This window comes from Macrobrachium nipponense, chromosome 4, assembly GCF_015104395.2.
Source record: "Macrobrachium nipponense isolate FS-2020 chromosome 4, ASM1510439v2, whole genome shotgun sequence".
NCBI classification, from domain to species: Eukaryota; Metazoa; Arthropoda; class Malacostraca; order Decapoda; family Palaemonidae; genus Macrobrachium; species Macrobrachium nipponense.
This window is the reverse complement of record NC_061100.1, coordinates 125495869-125522914: the sequence shown is the minus strand read 5'-3', so window position 1 is coordinate 125522914 and position 27046 is coordinate 125495869. Positions and strand designations below refer to the sequence as shown.

The 27046-nt window shown below is 38.8% G+C and overlaps 1 protein-coding gene across 1 annotated transcript in view; it reads right to left on the bottom strand.

The window, feature by feature from the left end:
- The window catches only part of LOC135211133 (chromosome-associated kinesin KIF4A-like), a 214569-nt gene that overhangs the window by 105832 nt on the left and 81691 nt on the right, over nucleotides 1-27046 (bottom strand). Inside the window, 6 exon segments of the mRNA XM_064244278.1 lie at nucleotides 1480-1647; nucleotides 1806-1919; nucleotides 8395-8469; nucleotides 17180-17355; nucleotides 22327-22538; nucleotides 23093-23196. Of these exon segments, the coding sequence (XP_064100348.1) occupies nucleotides 1480-1647; nucleotides 1806-1919; nucleotides 8395-8469; nucleotides 17180-17355; nucleotides 22327-22538; nucleotides 23093-23196 (849 nt within the window).

The following is a 27046-nucleotide window of genomic DNA, read 5'->3' as shown; positions in this document are numbered from 1 at the left end:
AGATACGGCAGACATTGAACAGAGGCGTTGTAAACTATGTGCAACTGGCAACATGATTGCAAGGAGGTTTGCCTTCTGTCACCGAGACGTGAAACTGCTGCTCTTCCGCTCGTACTACTACAGCACCTATGGGTGTTCCCTCTGGACGAACTATACCCGAGAGACCGTGAGACGCATCACTGTTGTGCACAATGACATCCTGAGACGCCTCACAAACACTCCCCGCTACCACTCCGCCACACAGATGTTCATAGTAAACCACCTGGACAATTTAAAAATCATTGTTAGGCGTACAACGTCCAGTCTGGTAACCCGAGTGAGAAACAGCAGCAACTCGCTCATACAAAGCATCCTAAGGAGTGAAGCAAGAAGAAGATCTAAATTGTGGGAAAGATGGGAAAATGAGGCCTTTGTCCCCTAAAGGACCTAATATCTGTATTGGCAAGATGTCATCTGCAGATATTTTAATTTTTCATTACTACTGTGATTACTATCAAAAGTTTTTTTACATTCAATTTTTGTATTTAGCCCTCTGGACCTGACTACTGTAACCACCTAAGGTCTCTAGTTGAAATTTAAGTTAAATAATATGTGCACTAACTGTTATCACTCTCAATGCATATTTTTTTTCTCACCATTATTATTACTGTTATTACCAGTATTATGATTACTAGCTTTTATGCTACCTCAGCAATTTTGTGGATAAGTGTCGATTATTCATTTTCTTTTTTTTATCATGTTGTCTCATGTATCTAGATTGTGTATGTTACTGTCTGTATTTTGTATATTCCATGTATATGGCCCTGAGCTGAAATAAAGCATATTATTATTATTATTACTCTAGTACTTCATTTCCTTCCTTGTTTGCTCTTTAATGTATTTCAGGAATGAAATATCTTTTATTCTATGCATATAGTATTTGGTAATCACAAACATTCTTCATACCATCTGCACACAATACCAGATTCATCGCACACGGCTACTTTCCATACCGCACTCTTTCCATTGCTTCCTTTCCTGATCCCATAACACTTCTTCAGGTGTTATGTTCTTGAAGATTTTCAATGGAAGGACCTCCAAATACTGGAAACTTCTACAAGCAATGGCAACTGACCCATGAATATTAGTAAAAAGTCCCTCAGCACTATATCGTGAATGGACGAGGAAAACGAAGATGATGACATTACCCAAAATCCAAAGTGAGGACTTGGCTAGACAAGACAAGTCACAAGGAAGGTAAAACTATGGTGTTATTGACATCAGAGGTGAGATGTTCAATGGGGATCAGCCATTTCTTTTTTCTTCTTTGCTATGGTCAAGAAATTTTTGCCATGCATCAGACCTCATATATATATTCGCCAACTTGTTTCATGGCTTAAAAGCCATGAAACAAGTTGGCGAGCCATTGGGTTTGTAACATTATAAACTTGCTAGGAAATATGGCACGAAATATTACACCAAAAAATGTAAACTGTATACCTGTAGGTCAATTATCTTATTTTGTATCTCCTTAATCAAATCAATTTGCTCGCCAAGCTGTGGATTTAATGTAACATCTAACGTCTTGTTCAGAACTTCCACAGTATTGCCAGTCTGACATCGGAGCTCTTCAAGCCTGGTTTTCAAACGATCACGTGCCATTTCCGCCTGGTGACAGAAAAAAGGAATGAAAACAATTAAACACTAAACATTATGATGCCATATAAAACATCATGAAAATAATAGCATAACACTTCTCATGACTGCCAACAGACATATAATTGCCAATAAAGAAAAAATTACTAAACCATTATTAGATTACTTACTAACAAAGCCTTTTCAGCCATATTTGTATTTTCATCCAATGCTGTTTGAAGAGCTCTATTCAACTTTTCATTTTCATCTTGATAAAGCTTTAATTGTGACAACAAGGAATTTACCTGGAAAAAATACATTATCAAATAAAGCATTATGGGCATAAAAATAAAACAAATGAAAAAATAAAGTCAAAACTACATAATAATAAACTATTATTAAAGTTTGTTTTCAAATAAGGAAAACTACTCTTCATTGTGAAGCCTTCCAGAAATGACAAAATGACAAAATTTTTAATCAATTTGTATTTTTCATAACTAACAAAGAAAACTGGTAAAATTATTGAATATTTGAGTATGCAAGGAACTATTGGCATCTGTGCTTGATCACAAGGGTCTGTGGGATTTCTTTTCCCACAATGCTGTGGGCATCATGTGATTGATTATATATTGTAAAATTGTTATTGGTATTTTATGCATTGTTGAAATACGGTGGGTGTCCTATATATGGACAGAATATGGTTGATTTTAGGTGTATGTTGATGTATTTAAGTTGTGTTGTGACGTCATAGAAGACAAGATGGTGGCGTCGGTTGGATGTAAACAATAACACTGGGCAGAAGGAGACACGTGCGTGTGCTGTTTGGTTGGTATGAGAGAGCTCTCTGTCTGGTAGGAGTTTTTGGGTTGTAACTCTTGTTGTGCTGTTGATCTAAGGTGTATGGGAGTATACTGTGTTGGAGAACGCGTACAGGTGGGTTAAATTATACATTTGTATAAAGAAAGTTAGGCTAGGCTAAAATTCAAACTGGTAGCAGTGTGTGGTTGATCAAATATGCCTAGATCCAACAGTGAACGAAGGGAGACTAGATGGAGAAGGGAATGTCCAAGGTTTAGCGGGATACATGAAGAGTACAGCGGGATACAAGAAGAGTACAAAGAATGGAAAGGTCAAGTCGAAGATTGGCTATTGTTGTATGGAGAAGATACAAAATACCCGGGCGATAGAAATGAGAATGAGCTTAAAAGTGTAAAGCCCGAGAACTAGTGGAAGGATTAGAGAGATAAACCGTACGGGTACAGAGGGTACAAAGATAATCCTAGAGCAAACCAAAGTATAAATAAAGCCTATCTAAAAGACTCGGTAATGGAGAATTACGGCAGAATAAAAAAATGCATTCTAATAAGAAGAGAATCTAGTGAAAAGATAGCAGACTATTTAATTAAGATACGAGAAGGCAGCATCCGAGTGTGAAATAGCAATGGGGAAAGGCACGCTTGAAGGGGAAGTCAAGGGTCATCATGTAATAGAGCAAGCAAATCTAACGGAAAATAAAAAACAAATGGTATTATTGGCTTGAGGGCAAGAAAAGTTAGATTACGAAACAGTGTCGCAAACAATGAAAAGACTACTTGAGGGATTAGGGACTAAAGAGGAACGGGAATGGTGGGGGTCATCAGAAGGCAATGCCAGTTCTGGGAGAGGGAGGGAAAACCAGAGATATCGGGGAAGATGGAACCGAGGTAGGGCTGGAAGAAATCCTATAAACAAAGAAGGGAAGGTAACAGTATGTGCAATATGCAGCTCGGAATGGCATTGGGCTAGGGATTGTCCTCATAATTTTCATAATAGGAAGAAAACCGAAACAAAACTAGAAGAAATTAAGCTGAAAACAGAAACTGGGACAAAAGAAGAGGTTTATGTAAGAGAAGTTAATAAAATAGTGGAAGAGTCGCGGGGGGTGGTTGATGTAATTTTAGACATGATATGGTGTAAATCAACAGTTTGTGGGGAATTGTTACTAGCATGCACTGTCATGGATCTGGATCAGGAAGAGTTGAGGAGAATGAGGGACACTAAGACAGTGTCTAATAGTGTTTAATTTTGGTAAGACATAAGTCCAAATGAATAATAGAAATACCTGTGATACTAAAAACAAGCAGTTTTATTTGAAGGCAGAAATTCTGCAGGGTGATATACCCTGGCTGATAGGTAAGCAAACCATGAGGAAAATGGGTATGACCCTAAATTTGAAAGAAAATTGTGTCATAATAGAAGTATTAGGGAGAATGAAAGTAGTTAAGAGAAGACGAACAGGGTCATTTAAGAGTACCTATAAGAACTATTACTGGAGGGTTGGAAGGGAAAGAATCTGAGGGAAATTAAGAACACAATGAAGAAACTACATTTACAGTTTGGTCACGGAAGTGGAGATAAAATATGGAAGCTAACAGAGGAAGCACAATGGAGTAATGGGTTAATCAAAAAAGAAAAAGAGGAAATAAGAAAGTTACTAACGGACCTGATTGAAAATTGTGAGGTATGTAAAAGATACAAAAGAAATCCCGCAAAACCAGTAGGAGGCTTTTCTTGGAGTAAAACGTTTAATGAAGTTGTAGCGATGGATGTGGGAGAGATAGAAGAGAGAAAGTTCTTTGTAATAGTGGATATGGCAACGAGGTAGTGTCAGGCATGTTGGATAAAAGATAAGAAACCAGAAACTATAATAAAGACACTTTTTGAGTGCTGGTTTGCTATGTTTGGAGCGCCCTCCAAAATATTGTCAGACAATGGGGGGAGAATTTCAAAATGAAAAAGTTAATGGAGGGCTGGCAGAAAGCTTGGGAACTATTAAACAGTATTAGCCACAGCATCGGAACCTCCGTGGAGCAACGGATTATGTGAAAAGACCATAGGCATGATCATGCTTAATGAATAATGGAGGTTTCTCTCCCAACCAATTAGTATTTGGAAAAAACCCTTCATTGCCTAACCTAATGGGAGAAGAAAGTTCAAGTCCTGCAAGCAGAGAAAAGGATGGAAGAGGGTATGGTAAGGGACACACTGAAAGCAATGCACAAGGCCTGAGAAGCATTTATAAAAAATGAGTCATGTAATAAAATAAGAATAGCGTTAAACAAAAGCATCAGAGAACATAAATTTGAAGAAACAGTGGTAGGAGATGAGGTATGGAAGAGATACCAAAATTCAAAAAGGGAAATAGAGTTAGAGCTATAAACAACGATACAGGACAAGTAGAAGAATGGAGTATGTTAAGTCTTGCAGGAAAAAGATAAAGCAAAGCATGGGCTGATTCGTTCAATGTACAAGACTTGCAGTCAGGTGACAAAGGGTGGGTTAACTTGAGGGATTATAGTCAGGTAGAAAAAATTGAAGATGAAGAGGTGGTGTTGCTGAGATTTGAAAATAGAAGCGTAATGGAAGCTACAGAAAAAGTACTTTTAAAGTTGGAGAGATAACCAGGTATATGAGGAGGTAAATGATGTTGGACAAAAAGCTATATCTACAAGATGGATAGTAACTGAAAAGATAAAAGGGGGGGAAAGGATATGTAAAGCAAGATTGGTAGCTAGAGGGTTTGAGGAAGAGATGATAGCAGAGTGGGAAAAGGACACTCCCACATGCAATGCTGAAATTTTAAAATTCCGTCTAACCATAATAAAGGTGAAAAATTGGAATTGTTATACATTGGATGTCAAAACTGCATACCATTTACAAGGTGACGAGATACAAAGAAGTGTATTTAAAGCCACCTAGGGAAGATGGTTGGAGGGGATTATGGAAGTTGAAGAAAACCATCTACGGGCTCAAGGACACAGCAAAAGCATGGTATTGTAAAGTGGTGAAAGTAATGAAGGAGCTTCAAGGTGAGAGAAGTACACTAGAACCTAATATATTCTTTTGGAAAAAGGACAATAAATTGAATGGCTTTTTGTGTACACATGTAGATGATTTTTGCTACGGAGGAACTGAAGGATTCTTAAAGGAAAAAATTGGGCAATTGAAAGGGAAATTGCAAGTAGAACAAGAAAGTAAAAGGTCTAAGTATATAGGAGTAGTAATAGAGCACAAGGAGAATAGATTTTCCCTTAATCAGTGGCAGTATATAAATTCTATAAGAGAACCATAGGCTACAAGATATACAGGTAATAGAGTGCTAGAATAAAAGGAGTTAACCGAGTATAGATCAGTGGTAGGGCAGCTGAATTGGGTATCACTACAAACGATGCCAGAAATATCATATGATGTTAGCAAATTAAGTAAAGCATTTAAAGAAGGAACAACTCAGGATATGAAGAAGCTTATTAAAATTGTGAGAAAAACTAAGAGCATGATGGGCGAAGTTACAATAAGTGAGATGGAAGAAGAAAGGATTTATTGGGAAGCCTATGCAGATGCTTCATTTGGAAACATAGAAGATGGCCAATCTCAACTGAGTTATATTATTTCCTTGACAGATGGGAAGAGGAGAAGTCCCATATGGTGGAAGTCTAGGAAATCCAGGAGTGACAAAATCCACCATTAATGCCGAAGCCCTGAGTGTTGAGGAGGCTGTAGAAGGATTGATATATTTCAAACATTTGGGGGAAGAGGTAGTAGGAGGGAGAAATTTAGAAGCTTTGGTTAATAGTGACAGTAAAACACTAATGACTGCAATCAAATCGAGCACTGGTGTAAGTAGTAAGAGATTAAAAATAGATATTGCAGCAATAAGGGAAACCATAGAATCTAGAGAAATAATTAAGGTGAGATGGATAAAAGGAAAGGAGCAAGTGGCTGATGTATTAACTAAACAAGGAGTTTCAGGGGAAAGTATTAGAAATTATGTAGAGGGTAAAGAGTTGGAGGACGAAGGAAATTAAGAGGGGACTAAATTAGGAAACAGTCGGAGGGGAGGGAGAAAGAGATTATATATTGTATAATAGTTATTGGTATTTAATGCATTGTCAAAATATGGTGGGTGTCCTATACTATATGGACAGCATATGGTTGGTTTTAGAGGATGTCTGTTGATGTACAGTGGACCCTCGTATTCGCATTCTCCGGATTCGCAGACTCACACATTCGTGGATTTCTCTCTGGAACATTTCCCCACATTATTCGCAGTATTTTTCTATGAGAAATATCCAGAAATTCCTTCTTTTTTTTTTTTTTTTTTTTTTTAAATCATAAAATGCACTTTTTGCGGTAAAACTATTAAAAAAACCAGGTATAAATTTCTAGTGGGTTTTTCTTGAGTTTTAACTACCAAAATAGGAGGTTTTAAGCATTTTCATAGGGGTTCCAACTATTTGCAGGTTCTAGCTATTCACGGGGCGTCTGGTATGCATCCCCCGCAAATATCGGGGGACCACTGCATTCAAATTGTGTTGTGACGTCATAGAAGACAAGATGGCGACAGCGTCGGTTGGATGTAAACAATAACACGGGGCAGGAGGAGACCTGTGTGCGCTATTTGGTTGGTAGGAGAGAGCTCTCTGTCTGGTAGGAGTTTTTGGGCAGCAAGTCTTGTTGTACTGTTGATCTAAGGTGATTTCGGGAGTATACTGGTGTTGGAGAATGCGTACAGGTGGGTAGATTATACATTTGTGTAAAGAGTTAGGCTAGGCTAAAATTCAAAGTGATCACATCAGTTACTCTTCCAACCCAGTTTAACTTTCAAAGGGGCGGTTCGAGTTGGGTCTTTTATATGCTAAGACCTCAGGTTTATAGTTATGAAAAACACAATTGGATTAAAAAATTTGTTATTTGTTCATATACAGAACAAACATTTGGTCTTAACATTAGGAAAGACTTACTCTATGGTGGGAGGTAAGTATTATAAACCAACTGGGAGTTTGCCACCTTTAGTCAATTTCTGAATAAAGACGATTCCAGGACAACTGAGCTCAACCTTAGAACCGATGATATATAAGTGTCTTTAGGCTTCTATTTCTGGGTGTTTCATACAATGACATAGTTCATTGCATCTGCAGATGGAGAGCTATCTGTTCCCATAATAATCCACCATATCCTCTTATGTGGGTTTGTTATCACTCCTCTCTCTCCTTGCTACAGCGAGGTATGTGTTGGTACTGAAGTGTCAAACATTATTGTTCACTTTAACAGCATGGCTGTCTCACTCGCGACCACTGAATTAAAATATTTAATGTATAGGGATGGTCAGGGGAGAGAGAAAAAAAGCATAACTCTGAGGAAAGCAAGACATCTAATAATGAAAGAACATCTGAACCTTGACTGTAAAGAAAACTTCACAATTGCTTCCAGACAAACATAAGCTGGAAGAATTCTAAAGTTTAACATTAGAGATGATGGAATCAAAGTGTTATTCTTTCCCACTGTTATCCCTACATTAAGGAGTTGGTAGCCTGATGCACCTTCTCTATCAAAGGCACCATCAGGCATGGTTTATTGTTTGGCAAAGGGGGTTTTTACAACAGCATGCCTTTGCTGTCATCAACCACAGTTATTGGCAGTGGGCCTTGTCTTTTACTAAAAAGTACAACTGCAAGGCAGCAGTTTCCAGTTATTGGCGGTGGGCCTAGCCTTTTACTAACAAATAAGATTGCAAGGCAGCATCTGTCCTTTTTAGTCACCTTATACGACACACAGGACCTAAGGTTGTAGTATTCTTACACCCCTACCACAGGATCACCTACCATATGTAAATGCTATACTTCAAATAATAATATAGAAGTAACATCTATATGACTAGTGTTACCAATGTAATATACCATAATAAATTCTTTTATACTTATCAAAAATATAAAACAATGCAAAAATCAGATAAACAATTACCTCATCATTTGTGGCTTGTGAAAGTCCACTATTGACACTGCCAGATGCAAGAAGTTGAACCTGCAGTTGCTGGACCTAGAAAAAAGAAAAACAAAAAATAATCCTCAATAAGTAGTCATGACAGATCAACTAGCTTTACAATACAAAAACAAAATGACAAATTTTTAACCAATTTGTATTTTTCATAACTTACAAACCTGAGGTCTTAACATTAGGATAAATACTCAGCGCCAGCTGGAAACCGGTAAAGTTTAAAATAATTGTGTACGCAATGGACTATTGGCATCTGTGCTTGGTCACGAGACATGTGGAGCTACCCACATACCCCTCATTAACTCGTGACCTCATTAGTTATTCTTCCAACCCAAGTTAGTTGATAGAGGGGTGGTTAGAGGTGGGCCTTTGTATGTTAAGACCTCAGGTTTGTAAGTTATGAAAAATGCAAATTGGTTAAAAATTTGTCATTTGTTCATATACGAAACAAACCTTCGGTCTTAACATTAGGATAGACTTACTCTTGAGGTGGGAGGTAAGTACTATTAACCAACTGGGAGTTTGCCACCTTTGATCAGTTTTCTGAATACCAGAATTCTACGAAACAACTGACCAGTCTTTCCGAAACTAAGACATATGAATATCAAAGAGTCAGACTTCTGGGTTTTATACATTGTCATAGCTCATTTCGTCCAAGGAAGATAAAAAGATCTGCTCTCCTAACAAACCAATTCATCCACTCATGCAGGTTTGTTATCATTCCTCTCCCCCTTGCTAAAGAGGGGAATGTCCTGCTACTGATACTAACCCTAACAGTATGGCCACTTCACTCACCTGTACTTGTCCATTCCAGCTTATGATGGTTCTCTCTTCTTACTGCCCTAAGTAAAGAAGAAGACAGAAATTTGAAAAGGAAAGAGGCCAGTTAACTCCTCCATTTCACATTCCTACCATCATCTAAGACAAGATACCAACTGACCCACCAGGGGTACTGGATGAGTTACACCATTTGTTGAGCAGCTACCAAAGGACCCAAGGAAATTGTGTCCAAGGACCTCTGGGCAACCTTTTATATATATACAGGAAATTGAAAGTGGGTTTTCATAACCAAGAACCCACTCTCAAATTTCAATGAACAGACAGACACCTCCTTAACATTGCTCAATTTTGAGCTTCGATACAGACACAGACCAACCGTCACGATCATTTTAACAGATATGTTATTAAATGCCAGAAGGCCCATATTCCCCTGATGACCTCTTCTATATAACCTCATTGGTACAACTTGACAAACAAGGAGTAGGCTTGACCGATCGCCTCTGTTTGGCCTGTTCCTTTACATCTACCACCTTTATGTTCTAGGTGACGTAGTTCTTTCTATAACCACAGAGTACTTTGACAAGTCAAAGCCGGCCCTGCTAAAGGTCTCTCACACATACTCACACTGTGCTGAGCATGACTAAGAAATGTATCTGTCATCATGACCTGTGCTGCATTGACTCATTATCCCGGATTCCAGGGCAAATTGGAACTGATGTTCCTAACTACTTTTGAGTCTACGTCAAAGCCCTGGTTATTGAGTACTCCCACTCTACCAAGGTCAGAGGAAGACCCTCATCCATGGTCAGTTTCCTGTAACGTGACTGTTGTATGTGCCTGGTGGTAGTCCGTCATATGTGAGCTAACGACCTTTAGAGTCATGTTACGTCCGAGGTGACACTTTACACCCAAAAACTTAGAACTATTAGTTCGAAAAGGGATACTGGTCAACCTCCAGACCTTGAGATATTAATTCTACCTATCGGTGGTGCCTCTTCCCCACACGAACCTGGTAGCGATGATTGTGCTATGATAAACTTTATCAGCCACTCATCCTGGGTCCTCCTTAATTACTGGAACCCATCCTTCCGTTCGGGACATGACAGAACAGGTAGAACCTAGAGTTTGCGTAACCTCCAGGTTGTTCCCAGTATTGCAAATGGAATCCTCAGGCTCCTCGAAGGGTGAAACCCGAGACAGCTCTTACATGGTTTTTCCATTATACGGGTTCCTCTCTGGACAAGTGGTTTGTGCACTTATCTGCCAAACCAGTGGTCCAAGGTCCTACTCCCATCTCGGCCAACGCGGAATCAGAGAAACTTATTTCTGGTGATATAAAATAATTTACCGATATAGTGCGGTTTGGATCCCACAATAAGCTGCAGGTCCCGTTGCTAGGTGACCAATTGGTTCCTATCCACGGACAAAATATCCAATCCTTCAGGCCCGCCCTCAGCCCTAGTAGAGCTATTAAACAGCTCAGGGTTTTGGTAAAAACTAAGATACTCTTAACTTTTCCAATTATATAGACTATATCTTAGGAAAAACCCCAGGAGAATGTCCTATGATAATATATTCTATTCAGACACCGTCCCAAATATCCTCCTGTTCAAGGAATTAATCTATTAACAGGATATGGCTCATTTTTCCACAAGTAATGTTACTTCCCAACCACGAAACACCTTATGCGGTGACCTGTTACAATATACGGGCACATGTTCATTATGCTACCCTCCAAAGGGAAATCCTATATTGCCAGAAACCATCATGGTGCTATTCTCGAGTAACCTAGCCCAGAATTGTGCCCAACGTCACTTCACCCCACCTCACTCTTGAAGAATGGGAAACTTCCCACTTTCCCCTTCCAGATATGATGAGGTTCTAATGCCTTGCTCTAGCCAACTGAAGCTCGAACCCTCTATGTTAGGTTCATGACTTCAATATAGAAACTAGACCAATATGGAAGAGACTAGACCAATATGGAAGAGACCTATTTGCAGATTCCAGGTTAACCTAGCCAACAACCACTTGGACTACTCTAAGTAGGTATAGTCGCTTAAGAATTGACTAACTTATTTTAAATTGACAAGACCAGGTTGACCCTGGCTTGGTTAGGTTAAGCTATGTTAACCCTTCCAATTTAGGCTACGACCCTGGTTTGGTGAGGTTAGGCTATTTTAACTCTTCCAATTAGGCTAGGACCTTGATTTGGTTAGGTTAGGCTATGTTAATTCTTCCAATTAGGCTAGGCTAACTCCTCCATCACTTAGGGTAGGTTAAGTCCATCCGAGATGTACTCTTAACCCTTAAACGCCGAGCCGGTATTTCCGAAATTGTCTCCCGTATGCAGGCGGTGTTCTTGAGTGAGCACCGAAGTGGAAAAGGTTTTTTCAAAAAATCACAGCACGCTTAATTTTCAAGATTAAGAGTTCATTTTTGGCTCCTTTTTTGTCATTGCCTGAAGTTTAGTATGCAACCATCAGAAATGAAAAAAAATATCATTATCATATATAAATATTTCAATATATGACAGCGCAAAAAAATATTCTCATATAATTGTATACAAATCGCGCTGTGAGCAAAACGGTTAAAGCTAATGAGTTAATTATTTTTTTGTTGTATTTTGGTATATAACATATTGCAAAACTATGAAAGCGACAGAGAGAAAATATTATCACAATATGATACATGAATACGTAACGCGCAGACGTAAAAAAAAAAAAGTTGTTTTCATGAATTCAACATAAATCGAAATATTGTGCTAGAGACTTCCAATTTGTTGCAAAATGAAGGTAACTGATTGAATATTACTAGAATGTAAGAGTTTTAGCTAACAATTTTGGTTGAGTCAAAGTTGACCGAAGGTTGATATTTAGGCACTTAATTGTTATATGAAAATATTTAAAAACTGATAAAAGCAACAACCATGGGTTGTTTTTAGTTGTATTCTACACAAAATTGCGCAAATTTTCATATATAAAAGTTTATGTAACAGCTAGTATAAAATAGTGCAAAAATTACGACAATCGGACAAAAAAATTTATTTATGATTTTTTCGGAAGTTACTGCGCTGAAGGAAAAAGTTTTTTTCATAAATTCACCATAAATCAAAATATTGTGCTAGAGACTTCAAAATTGTTGCAAAATAAAGGTAAATGATTGAATATTACTAGAATGTAAGAGTTTTAGCTTACAATTGCGTTTTTTGACCATTTCGGTTGAGTCAAGTTGAGCGAAGGTTGAAATTTTGGCACTTATCGTTTTGTATATGAAAATATTTCAAAACTGATAAAAGCTACAACCATGGGTTGTTTTTTGTTGTATTCTACATGAAATTGTGCATATTTTCATATTTAAAACTTTATGTAACGGCTAATATAAAACGGTGCAAAGATTACGACAATCGGGCAAAAAATTTTCTGATTTTTTCGGAAGTTACCGCGCTGATGTAAGGAAAAAGTTTTTTTCATAAATTCACCATAAATCGAAATATTGTGGTAGAGACTTCCAATTTGTTGCAAAATAAAGGTAAATGATTGAATATTACTAGATTGTAAGAGTTTTAACTTACAATTGCGTTTTTCGAATATTTTGGTAGTGTCAAATTTGGCCAAAGGTTGATATTTTGGCGCTTATTGTTATTTATATGAAAATATTTCAAAACTGATAAAAGCTACAACCATGGGATCTTTTTAACTGTATTCTACATGAAATTGTGCACATTTTCATATATAAAACTTTATGTAACGGCTAATATAAAACGGTGCAAACGTTACGACAATCTGGCGAAAAAATTTCTGATTTTTTTCGGAAGAGTTACCACGCTGACGTAAGGAAAATTTTTTTTCCTAAAATTCACCATAAATCGAAATATTGTGCTAGAGACTTCCAATTTGTTGCAAAATGAAGGTAAATAATTGAGTATTACTAGAATGTAAGAGTTTTAGCTTACAATTGCGGTTTTCGACCATTTCGGTCGAGTCAAAGTTGACCGAAGGTTGAAATTTTGGCACTTATCGTTATTTATATGAAAATATTTCAAAACTGATAAAAGCTACAACCATAGGTTGTTTCAAGTTGTATTCTACATGAAATTGCGAACATTTCCACGACAATCAGACGAAAAAAGTTACAGCGCGGATGTAAGGAAAAAGTTTTTTTCCTAAATTCACCATAAATCGAAATATTGTGCTAGAGACTTCCAATTTGTTGTAAAATGAAGGTAAATGATTGAATACTACTAGAATATAAGTTTTAGCTTACAATTGCATTTTTCAACCATTTCGGTAGAGTCAAAGTTGACCGATGGTTGAGATTTTGGCACTTATCGTTATTCATATGAAAATATTTCCAAACTGATAAAAGCTACAACCATGGTTTGTTTTCAATAGTATTCTACATGAAATTGCGCACATTTTCATATATAAAACTTTATGTAAAGCTAATATAAAATGGTGCAAAAATTATGTTAGTGACAAAATAATTTCTGAGATGTGTCGCTGATGCTTTTTAGTGCGAGAAGAAACAAATTCGCGCTTGCGCGCCTGGGTAACGATTGTAAACAAAACAACAGCTTGATCCGTGAACTCCCAACATCCCTCAAGGTGCGTGATTCACTTAGGTTAGGGCAAAGTCATTCAAGAAAGGTTGGGCTATCCATGCTAGGCTACAACCACAACCTTCTAGGCCGAGGTGGTAAAAGTGTTTCGAATGGGTAGCCTAGGCACTAGTCTATGCTCGGCTATACTTATAACCTTACTAATTCGCCCAACCTAAGATAGCGAAGGCATGTTCAAGCAGCCAGACCATATTAAGTCGTCAACCCACTGATAGGCTAAGTTGACATGTACGACACGTATGTCGGAACCATCTAACCTATGAGTCAGGCTAAGCGGACCCGGCTAAGCTAAGAATTGTACCACTCAGACTAATCTAAGATAGTAAATGCAGGTTCGAAAACTGAACCACAACCATTAGCTGGTCCAAGCCAGCCCATGCATACCCAAACCAGTTAGTTCGGATAGTCTAAGCTAAGAACTACTACTCAGATTAACTAAGATAGTAGCAGTAGACTTGGACTGGCTGGAATAGGCTACAAATAAAACCAATTGTTAGGCTAAAAGGTATGACCCAATTATCCTGGCTATAGCATCTTAGGTTACAAGTGCCCTACCTAGGCTTGGCTACCTTAAGTGGCGAAAGAAAGACGTTCACCTCTTCCTTTCAACTTAAGTTTCCATGTGATTTCATTAACAAGAATGGTTCTACAGTACTTTCGAAGGAACCAAACTTTCGATTAACTTTAACTACTTGTGTAAGAGTCGAAGCGTTTGGTCAATATTCTTATAGGAATAAACCAGCTTATACCAACAAGTATATGAAACATGGGAATTCTTCTTACCTGTTAAGGTTTGAAGTTTACTGGAGTCAACCCAAAGTATGCTAATTCCCACCATTCAGGCTGCATATGATTACTAAGAGGTATCCATATCCTTCCATCAATCCGTGCATTTTACGTGTTGTAAAATGGACTCTACACAACTAGAACAAGGTAATTCATACACTTTCATATCCTTTTTCAAACCAAACACCATGTCAACCCCCAGGGGAAGCATGCTGGCAGGTGTCTCCGTGCTCCCCGAAAGGTTATTGAATTGACTAATCAAATCAATCACCTCCCCCATACGAAGCCAGAAACCCTTGGTTTTCTCTTCCCTCCGGTTCTAACGCAGTGTTCAGCCACAGGAGACATTAACTCACTCCTACCCTATAACAAACGTCCGGGTGCGTCATGGCAGTCCGACCATACGGCCGCAGCACCTTTGATCTTTAATGGCCACTGATGGCTCGAACTCGAATAATAGGGATGTAACAATCCTGGCTTGAAGATGGAGAGGAAACTTGTCCTCTTGGCTCTAGGATCAGCTACGAAGTCCCTATTCTTCCAAGATTGGCATGAGAATGCACTGGCATCAAAGCCAGTCACCTGAGCTTGTTGATGCCTAAGCAGAAGGATACAGAGAAAAGACTTGTGGCTTTTCCATTATGTGACTCATATCTCCTAACGCTTGTAATTTTTCTCAAAAAACAATGTGCATTAAAAATCTCCAATCCGAAAGCATAGTTGTAAAGTACTCTTGTAACCCGAAATGAAAATGAAAGCATTTCTCCGTGTAGGCCGCAGCTGTGAAGTGACGTCATGGTGGCCGCCATGTTTATGACGTCACTGAGCATCTCAAATGCGAAGCCAGTACCCTACCAGAAGTGCAAGGCTGTTGATGTTATTCTCGTAGGCATAGCAACCTGACATTAATGGTTGCCTTGTTGCACTATCTGCTTCTTTACAGATGGCGACGCATCCGACCGCCATTCAGTGCATATAAGGATAAAAGGGACATCCATCAAGTGGGACCCTGGATTGCAGCACGACGTAATACATCAAACCAACTGTCCTTGGTGGGTTGGTTCTCCTGATAAGCATAACGCCGACCGCACATCTGCATCCTCTCTACCCACATATCTGGAACGAAACAAGTTGGCGATGCACACCTCTCCCCGTAGGGAAAGGAGCACAATTAGTCATAACTACTTCCCAAAGCACATCCAGATACATCAAAGCTTTGGATTACAGGCAATCCATATGAACATGCGATATTCCAAAGCACAGGTAACGAAAAACCGTACCTTAGTTTCTTCACCTACAACTTACTACATGATGAGTACCTCGACGTCGAAATCGTCGAAGAAAATATCAGGGCGTTTGTCTGCTTCTTGTGATATCCAGGAAGTCTCGCAGCATGACAAGGCTTCATGTTCACATACCCGGGAATTCCAAACAACAAATTGAAAACAACAGGTGGCAAACTAAACCGGCTTTAAAAGGACGGAGCAAAGCACGTCCTCACTTAAAGGCGGTAAGAAAATAACTAACGGGGTCACGAGTTAATGAGGGGTATGTGGGTGGCTCCACATGTCTCGTGACCAAGCACAGATGCCAATAGTCCCTTGCGTACACAATTATTTTAAACTTTATCCTAATGTCAAGACCGAAGGTTTGTTTCGTATATGAACAAACAATGCTTTACAAAAAACTTATATCGACAAAATCATGCCTACCTTTATACTCTGTGAAACGGACACAACTAAACTGCCTTTATTAAACAAAAGTCCCTCTGTGCATGCCCAGCTTACAGTCTACCATCCACAAAACATAATTCTCACTCTCCTGTGCCAAGCCCAGTCTAGATGAGTTAGGGGATGGGAGGACGTCACTGAAGATTATCATTAGTGGTTTGCATATAAACTAAAAGGGCAAAGAAGAAAAATTTGTGAAGAAAAGGGCAAGACACCAAAAACCAACTGCTGAGGCACAACTTGACACCCCTCACAGGACGAAAAAGAATATCTCTTAAACAGTCAGACCTTGGATGGCCACTTTACACTTTTATCATGGTGGAAGTTTTGGTTAGCAACCCCATATGCCTTCACCAGATAAACCACGCAGACATCCCTTGCATGTTTTCCTTATTTTTGCTTCTTGAGTCTTTTGGTTTTCAATCTTTCTTTATATTATAATAATCTGTTTGTTGGTCAACACTACAGGTTCTCTAAAACTGTGGTACATATTACACAAGAACCTTGGGCCAAAAATAAATTCCAAGTCCTCAACTTGTTATTTTTCAAACTAATTTTCCCATAAATTCTACTATTAATGTCTTTATTGACCTTTTGTATATGTAAAATCTGTCACTAAACATAGTGAAGATAAGTAATTATATTACCCTTAGAAAAGAGAGAGAGAGAGAGAGAGAGAGAGAGAGAGAGAGAGAGAGAGAGAGAGAGAGAGAGAGAGAGAGAGAGAGAGAGAGAGAGAGAGAGAGAGAGCAACACTTATTTTTTAAAATCAATATATCATTAAAGGCATGAAGCTTCATCATTAAGCTAAATAACTTAAAGAGGTCATCACACGTACCTGTTGTCTCAGTTTTGCTAACTCAGCTACATGGGGATCTCTATTAACAATGGGCTTGTTTTTAATTTTTACGAGTACGTCTGCATATCTTAGAGTGCTTAGTGTTTCTTCTAGGTTACTGTCTGCAGGGGAAACACACGCAAGCATCACAGTATGAGAGTTACCACCCAAGGAATCTGAAAAATCCAGAAAATATAAAAATTACATGTTTATGATACAATAGTTTATTTATACTTACCCATTAATTATATACCTAAGATTTTCACTCGCGGGTACTTGAAATCCCGAAATTCGCTGGTCACACAAATTTTTTATATTGTTTTGACTAGGTAACAGTGCCTCACCCACTTTCGGGGCAAGAGAGAGGAACAACTTGGCAAAGATCTCAGCTTGTTTATGCCTTACAAAATAAATCCATGCTAGGAGAGGTAGATATCTTGTATGATCAGATGGTAAAAATATTTGAACAAGAAAAGATAGCAGAAGAATGGTAGGTGAGCACATTGATACCTATATTTAAAGGTAAAAGTGATGTCCAGGAATGCAGTAATTAGAGGTATCAATCTGAGGTCTCACACGAAGATTTTGGAAAGAATAATAGATGGTGGGCTAAGAGAGGAAGTGAGAATAGGGAAAGAACAGTTAGGATTTATGGAGGGAAGCGGCACAACAGATGGAATATTTTGCATAAGGCAGCTGATGGAGAAATTCAGAGAAAAACAACGAGACCTGCATCTGGTATTCATAGACCTTGAAAAGGCCTATGACAAGAAGTGCCAAAGGCAACGGAAATATGGGGATGTTTGGGGAAGAAGATGGTGCTGGAAAAGTATGTCAGAATTATTCAAGAGATGTACAGGAATGTGTATACTAGAGTGAGAAGCAGCGTCGGAGAGACAGATGGATTTGAGATAGGAGTAGGATTACACCAGAGGTCAGCACTTAGCCCATTCATCTTCAACATGTGAAGGCATGCAAGTTGACACATTGGCTGCAAACGTCTGGGAGGACTAGATATCAGAAGCAAATGGTCACTTACGATGCTGCCAGCATCTAAGTGCTACGTACAGGGCATCCAAGATTAGTACTAATTATTAAGTAAAATATGTAACCTTTCTTTAATTCAATGACTACTGATGACCAGTTCAACTGAGGGGGAAATAAAAACTCCCATCGGACTCCCTCAGACAAATCAGCTGAGTCGCGAGTCGAAAATCAACAGAGTTGGATAAGCAGGGTCACGAGTCAACATCAACTGAAGTCGAATCAGCCGAGTCTTAAATCGAAAAACAACTGAGAGTTGGGTCTGCAGTTGCGAGTTGAAGGAACATAAGACTGAGGAGTCAGACAAGGAAGAGTGAAAGGGTGTGAGGCTTCAATGACCGAAAAATACCTCTTCAGAGGTCGAGAGACCAAAGAATCATGTCATCAACGCAATCTATTAGGTGACAAACCACTGGAATAGGACTACAACTTTACACTGTCACTGATATGCCTTTCCAGCGGTGTTGGGTCTAAACCTATACACTCACGACAGGTTCGAATGAGGGGAAAAAATCCTTCCTTGCTTCACATCCATCAAGAAGCCCTTTCAATGGCTGTCTGCCGATACCTGGGAAAAGCTGCAGGTTTGACCAAGGGGCAACTACCGGGGGAAACCCCCTCAGTATGTCCTTTCCTAGGCTGTTCTTGGCTATGAGAAGGTGCAGGACAGTGACTTTAAGTCTAGGAGATCTGAGGGGCCAGATAGCCGCCACCTCTGACACATCCAGAAAGACGCCTTTCCAGCGGCTGTCTGTTGATACCTGGGACCGACAACAGGTTCGATCGAGGGCGCTACTACCTGTATGTAACCCCCGACCTCCCTTGGACCTCCGGTATGTCTTCTCCCCGGTGCGGTGGAGCGGGACAGTGACCTTTGTCTAGGAGAATCAAGAGACAAGTAGCCACCTCCCCCACTGCACAACACTTCACTGTTATATTGATAAATTCATGATAATCGGAAAAAAACAATAAATGCTGGCAAAGGCATGGGTAGGAAGCAATAGAGCCAGGTGCAGAGCAGATGACTGATATGAAAGGGTTAGTAAGAGAAATGGCGTCAGCTTAGGGAGGCGCGAGGTGAGAGTCAGAAGGCGAGGCAAACACTGGGTGTTAGGCAGGCCGCAGGCATAGGCACCCGAAACATTGGGCGACCATTGTCAACCTAAACACTGGGCGCTCGGCAGTCATTGGCGATCGAAACACTGGGCACTCAGCAGCCACTGGAGCCCGAAAACTAAGCGCTCAGCAGCCACTGGCACCCGAAACATTGGGCGCTCAGCTGGTGTTTTAAATAAGGTAGCCTTATGTCAGTTCGGGCTCTTGTTCCTAGACAGACAAAGTAATCACTCAACAGTAGTTTTAGCTCCTTGTTTATGACTTTCATATTTTCATTTTGTATATCAAACTGGTCTCTAATGTAACTGAGGGTGTATCCAAAACTAAGTCATTGGGTATTTTTGCAGCTGCACCGATTTTACTTCTGCCATTTTCAGTACTTGACATGTTCCCATCACATGATACATGGCTTTTCATCTGGTTTGAAGTCTGGTGCATCACCCTTTAACACACTAAACTATTTTATGACATGCATATCTTCGTTTCATTTCAGCAACCCGCGGGAAAAAATACCATATTAATTGGACATAAAAAAATTTAGAATAATACCTTAAAATTAGACACTTTTAAGTATTTTCAAACATTTTCATGACTTTTCCCTCTTCTTTTAAGTTTGTAAAGTTCTGAATAGTGGAAATAGTTGAAGTTTCATCCAAATTGGGCCAGTGTTAAGAGAGATATGACAAGTTTCACAACTGACCGGCCACCATCTTTGATGACGCCATAACCGGAAAACCTACCAGATGGCAGATGTCCACCAGTCAAAAACACTTACTAAGACACCTGCTAAACATTTCTGAAGTAAAATTCTCCATATTCAAATTTTCATACAGAACCATAACCAGCATCAGGACTACTATAGTTCGACAGATCTAAACTAATAGATTGTTTTCGTCTTTGGGTAAAAAAACCCTGTTGCCACATTTACCACCGTATCCAGTTTAAATACCTTACTTTATAACACATGAATCAATAAATCGGTAGTTTAAAGTTTTTAGCATGTTTGCTGGACCTAAGCGTTCACATATTGTGATTATAATTTTATTTGTAAATAAAATGAGAAATCGCATTTATAAACGTGACAGCTGTTTCAAAAAACGTTGCCACTTTTCCTGTTACCTTTGACAGGAGATATGCAGGGGGGCCAAGCCTATTAAACCATGAAGTTTAAAGGAATTGTCTCTTAAGCTACCCTTTGTATAAGCCCCACCGCCCGGTCTAGCTGAGAACTCTAGCGCCAAAAAGAATGACTTCTTGCTTTAACAATAGTCAGTAGGAAAATTAATTTATTCCTACAGAAAGCACGCTGTAAAAAGGGCAAATGCAGTTCAGCATTCCGAAAACTTGCAAACAGGCGATGCTGCAAAGGATAGCTGTTATTAAAGTAACATCATCTGACGACTGTAAGATTCCTTCGTAATGCATCAATTTTGTATAAGAATCATATTACAATTCTTGCGATAATTATTGTAAATAATTTTTTTTCTCCCAATGGTGAGTTTATGTGCAACAACTTTATAAAAAGTAAAAATTGTTACACGCATTAGACCGTGAGTGAAAAAGGAAATGAAATTCAAGTAAATCGTAACTTGATGAATTAGAATGAGGGGGAAATCTAAAATGAAGAGCAATGAAATCCAAATATATTCAAACTTGTTTAGGAAATGGATAGTATGGCAGACGGAAAATTTCAATAATAAAAAGAATAAATAGAAGTAATCTACTGGCAAGATTATAAGAAAATGTCATAAGACATACATACTGAATGGCAATTGCCGATTTTTATTACTTTTAATGAAAAACTTCATCATATAAAATATGTAATATAATAAGTAAAATATAAGGGTATAAGTCATAACAAATATAAAATTAAATAGTCTCAAAAGTAATAACCAAATAGAATATGGATCGAGTTTACGGATTAGGATTTATACGGTCAGTTTCATTAGGTACTGTCCCAAATAATTCCCTCGTTGGGAGATGGCTGAGGACTTAAGAAGGGGACGATTTAAAGGTTAAGAGAGAACTGGCAACCGGGTTTTTCTCAAGGAAGTAAACAATCTATCAGTTTAGATCTGTCGGACTATAGCAACGGGACCCAGAGTTTACTGTGGGATCCAAACCACATTAAATCGAGAAATTAATTTCTAATCACCAGAAACAAATTCCTCTGATAACATGTTGGCAGGGCGGGGAATCAAATTTGGCATTACTGAATTGGTAGGAGAGCACGTAAATCACCCATCCAATGAGGAACTGGGTTGCCATAACTATCTCGTGTTTATTAAGAGTTGCATTACATTTATCGACACATTAAAGCTTGCTAAATCCCAACGGTGACCTCCTTAAATAAAGAATAAAGTATTATTTTATTTATCCGTCCCAAATGGAGAGGAAGATCTTGAGGAATTTTACCACTAACTTTCAAATTCAGTTAGTAGCAAATAACACACATGGCAAAATGTTTTTGAACGGTGAAAGCAATGTCCAAAACTGGCAAAATCACATTTTTAATTCATTAAAAGTTCCCTCAAGTATTTATAAATGTTTGTAAGCTTCTAATAATTCCCTCAAGTATTTAAAAAATGCTGGTAAGCTGCATTTTTTAACTTAACTTTGATAATTTACAAAAACTATTATCTCAAATTTAGTTTTATTAACCAGCTAATGGCAATGTTTTCTGTAAAACTCAAATCAACTGATGATTCTGATATACAGTAACCATATGAATTTTCATACTAAGTGAGACTATAAATACCATTACATTCCATTGATCTTCTGACTCTATGACTGATGCTATGCCATCCAAAAAAAATGTTTTTGGAGCTTTCCAGTTTTTAGAATTTTGGATAAGTGATCATATCATGCAACTGTGAGGATGAAGACTATAAATTACCTCTGCATTATCTTACTCAGGTACACTTATATTTTGCTTGCTAATTTACCTAAATTTATTGCATGCATGACATGAAAACACAAAAACTTACCTTGTAGTAGTCTGGTAAGCTTGGAATTTCTATACGGGATGTGGCCACGATTCTGATCTTCACAGAGAGCTGATATCACATTTCCTAGGGCAAGCAAGCCTCTGTTTATATCAACGCCCTCTTTAAAACGTTCTCCAGTTGCACCAGTCTTTTTTGCGCGTTCACTACCAGCCAAATCCACCAGATGAAATTTAGCACAAACAATATTGTCCCTGGAGAAATTACTATATAAATACAGTGTTCCATATAAAAAAATGAAATGTACATTCCAGGATTGCAACATACTACAGTATGTAAATGCTAGGTGATATCATATAATTCAGTAACATATAACAAAACAATTACAGCAAAGGTAACTGTAATATGGAAAATAAGTCAAATCAAATTAAGTTGCTTTATAATTTTGCTCTCTTACTGAATAAGCCTACAACAAAGAATACTATTAACTATCAAGACTCAATCTGGCCCAAAAACTTGACCAAAAACCTATAAAGAAATGCTAAACAACCATAAACTTGTAAATCCTTAGAAAATATACCATTATAACTAGAAGTTTAATAAGACCAGTTAAAACAACCAACTTTCATAGAAGGTGGAGGGCAAAAGAATGCTACAAAGACCATTTTGTACAATGATTTGTATCCAGCTAGGCATAATTTACATATGCCTAAGGAGTGACGTACATAATAGTGAGCACACTAAAACATGATGAAAAACTAGAAAATTAAGATTCAATCTTAATATTTCATCAAATGTAATAACTCACCCCTCATTCTTGTTTCTCTGTTCAACATGTAATGAAAAGATGGCATGGGAACGACTGGATCTTGCATTCATGGCGGTTGCTCCTGTTGCTCTGTTTAGTGCACCCTAGGAAAAAAAAGAACATTTTCATAATAAAATATTTTTAATTATACTTAGCCAGTAATTACATAGCTAATTTTCTGTTTTGGGTAGGTAACAATGCCCCATCCACTTTTGGGGAAAGAGAGCAACAACTTGGCAGAGAGATCAGTTTGTTTTATGCCCCTTAGGCATATAATCACTGCGAGGGGACGGAGGGTGGGCTCCAATCATGTAATTATTGCTTGAGCTTAATTAAAATTTTGTTTTATTAAAGAAAAGTCATTTTTAATTAATTAACTTACCCAGTAATTACACAACTGATTCCCACATTGAGGTAGGTAAGATGCATGGACATTTCTACCCCAAAACATTAGGAATGTAGTCATGAATTTGAGAATAGAAAACTTAGCCAACATTAGAGAGTTGCTGCAAGAAGATACTGCCTCTGGTTGGCACTCGTCTTATCGTGCAGTAGCGAGGCAGTATGGTGACCCTACTACTTCTGTGAGAAACTTTGCAGCAAAGGGCAATTCCGATGGCTAGCAAAGATAAGCAATTTGCCCCTGTCCAGGGCACAGTACCATCAAATAACCAGAAATAAAACTGTTACCTATAGCCATAAGAATAAAATATATAACCATAATATATCCGTCACCCACCAAAGGACTGGAGGGTACTCCAGGTACCTCATACCTCCAGGCTTCCCAGCGACTTCACACATCTTATGTCAAGAAGACTAAAATAAGGAAGAGTTGCTTCCTGCATTTCCTTTCCCAACAACATGCCAGCTAATAAAAACAGATCCAAGGTACTGCAATAATCATAAATGATTTCGATATCACATACATAATGAGAGGCAAAAAATGACTTACACTTTCAGATCGTAGATTGTAACACTGCCAGCTAATAAAAAGAGATCCAAGGTACTGCAATAATCATAAACAATTTCGATATCACATACATAATGAGAGGCAAAAAATGACTTACACTTTCAGATCGTAGATTGTAATACTGCCATAAGAGATAAATTTCTTTAGACAGCCAACGAAGTGGCTACTGCTCTAACTTTGTGAGCTTTTACCTTGCATAAAGGGAAAATGTCTTCTTGAATCGAAGAGTGAGCTTCTCGAATGACATCCCAAAGGAAGAATACCCAGGCATTCTTAGAAAGCTGTCTGGAGGGGTTCTTAATGGAGCACCACAGACTGCAAGAATCACCATGAATCTCTTTGGTTCTATGAAGGTAATATTTCAAAGATTTTTCAGGACAAACCATTCTCTCATTGTCATTGGGTCCCAAGATATCCGTCAGCCTGTCAATCAAAAAGGAATGAGGCCATTGGTTAGCAGGGGATTTATTCTTGGCCAGGGAATAAAAACAAACTGCATTCCCTTTGGAGAACCCTACTCTTTTGTCCAAGGCATGAACCTCACTGACTCTTTCGTCGTTGCTAACAAAACTACAAAAAGGGTTTTTCAAGTAAAGTCTCTCAAAGAAATGGAATGCATGGGTTCATACTTGGGCCCAAACAACCACTTGAACACAACATCAAGGTTCCAGAAGTTGTCAAAGGACTTGATAAGGTCTAACAAGTCTGAATTGGGAAGACAAATCCAATTCCCTGTGATCATAAGTACAACAAAATGACATTTTATAATAATATAAAGTTTCACTTATACTTACCCGTGGTTACATATAGCTGTCGTCTCCTGACGTCACGGCAGAATTTGAAATTCGCGGTAGCGCTAATGGTTTGACAGGTGATCCCTCTACTCCCGCCCTCTACCGGGTACCGGGAACCATTCCAACAATAAATCAGAAGTTTCATGCCTACCTGTCCATATGAGGGAGGAGGGCGGGCTTCGTTATGTAACCACCGGGTAAGTATAAGTGAAACTTTATATTATTATAAAAATGTCATTTTCACTTATATAACTTACCCGGTGGTTACATATAGCTGATTGACACATTTAGGTGGTGGGACAATGGCAGCTAAAATAACTGTTGGATTATCCGAAGATATAGGTTCCTTACCTTTAAAGACCGCTGACTCAGTGGTTACTGCCTCTGTAGTCTGCTGGCCTTTATTGTACCGACAGGATATATGGATCCGTGCGTCGGACACAATAATAAGTACTTGCCGTTGAGGACGTGACCGTAACGGACAAGACTATAATGCCCCTGCTCAGGGCGCAGTACAAATCACCACAAAATACAATGAAAAACGAGGGATCACCACAAACCGTTTAAGAAATACACCAGACATTAAAAGACTGAAAGATACTCAAAAAACTCCCTGTATCTTCAGACAACCTTAAAAATAAAAAACCATAATCAAGGAGAAAAGTTAGTGAGGATGGGATACATCCTTCTCTCCCTCACCCAATACCGTGTCAGCACAATGAATGGCCCCAATGTACTGCAATTTTCATATGTGGTTTGCAAATCTGTCAGATAATGAGATGCGAAGACAGAATTGCTTCTCCAATATGTAGATTTAATAATGTCTTTCAAAGACAGATTACGTCTAAAGGCCATAGACGTAGACACTGCTCTAATTTCATGAGCTTTGACTTTTAAACACTTTGATATCTGAGTCCTGACATTGTCCGTGTGCCTCAGAAATCAAACTCCTTAAAAAGAAGGAGAGCGCATTTTTAGAAAGAGGACGAGAAGGATCTTTCACTGAACACCACAGGTTATCACTCTTACCTCTTATACCTTTGGTCCTTTGCACATAATGTCTAAGTGCTCTCACTGGACAGAGAAGACATTCAGGCTCATTAGGCCCCACTAACTCCGAAATGTTCTTTATAGAGAAAGAACGAGGCCAAGGACGTGAGGGATTTTCATTCTTAGCCAAAAACCCCAGCATTGATGAGCAAATGGCATTGCCCTTAGCGAATCCAACTCTCTTATCAATAGCATGCAGCTCACTGATTCTTCTAGCTGATGCTAAAGCACAAAGAAAAAGGGTCTTCCTGGTCAGATCTCTAAAAGAACTAGAGGAGATCGGTTCGAATCTATCTGACATCAGCCATTTAAGAACTACTCCAGGTTCCAAGCTACTGTTCTTGACTCCTTTGTCTTGGTCGTATCAAAGGAACGAATCAGGTCTGAGAGGTCTTGATTATTAGAAATGTCTAATCCTCGATGTCTGAACACAGAAGACAACATAGCTCTATAACCCCTAATCGTCTGGGTAGAAAGCTTCTTCTTCTCACGAAGAAAAAGAAGGAAGTTAGCTAACTGAGCTATAGAGGTCTTAGAAGACGAAATTCCTTCTTCTTTGCACCAAGCTCTGAATTGGACCCACTTAGCTTGGTACACTCGATCAGAGGATTCTCTTCTGGGTCTAGCATAGCCCTTGAAGCTCTCTTTGAAAATCCTCTCTTTCTGAGGAGATGCTCGACAGTCTGAAGGCGACTAGTCGAAGAGCGGACAAGTTGTGATGGAACCTCAGAAAGTGGGGCTGTCTGAGTAGATCCTTCCTTCCCTTAACGGTAACTCTCTCGGAAAGTCCGTCAACAGCAGTAGTAGATCCGGAAACCATTCCCTGGCCGGCCAAAAGGGGGCTATCAGTCATCCTGACGTTCTGATGACCTCTGAACTTTGCCAGAACTAATCTTAGCATTTTGAAAGGTGGAAAGGCATACAGATCCAGATTTGACCAGTCCAGAAGCATGGCATCCACTGTAAAACGCCTCCTCGTCTGGAACTGGGGAGCAATACAGTGGTAGACCGAGCTGTCTTGTTTGTGGCGAAGAGATCCAACTGAGGACATCCCCCAAAATCCCCCAAAGCTTCTTGCATATTTGAGAATGTAATGTCCACTCTGTGGAGAGGACTTGTCCTCTCCTGCTGAGAATGTCT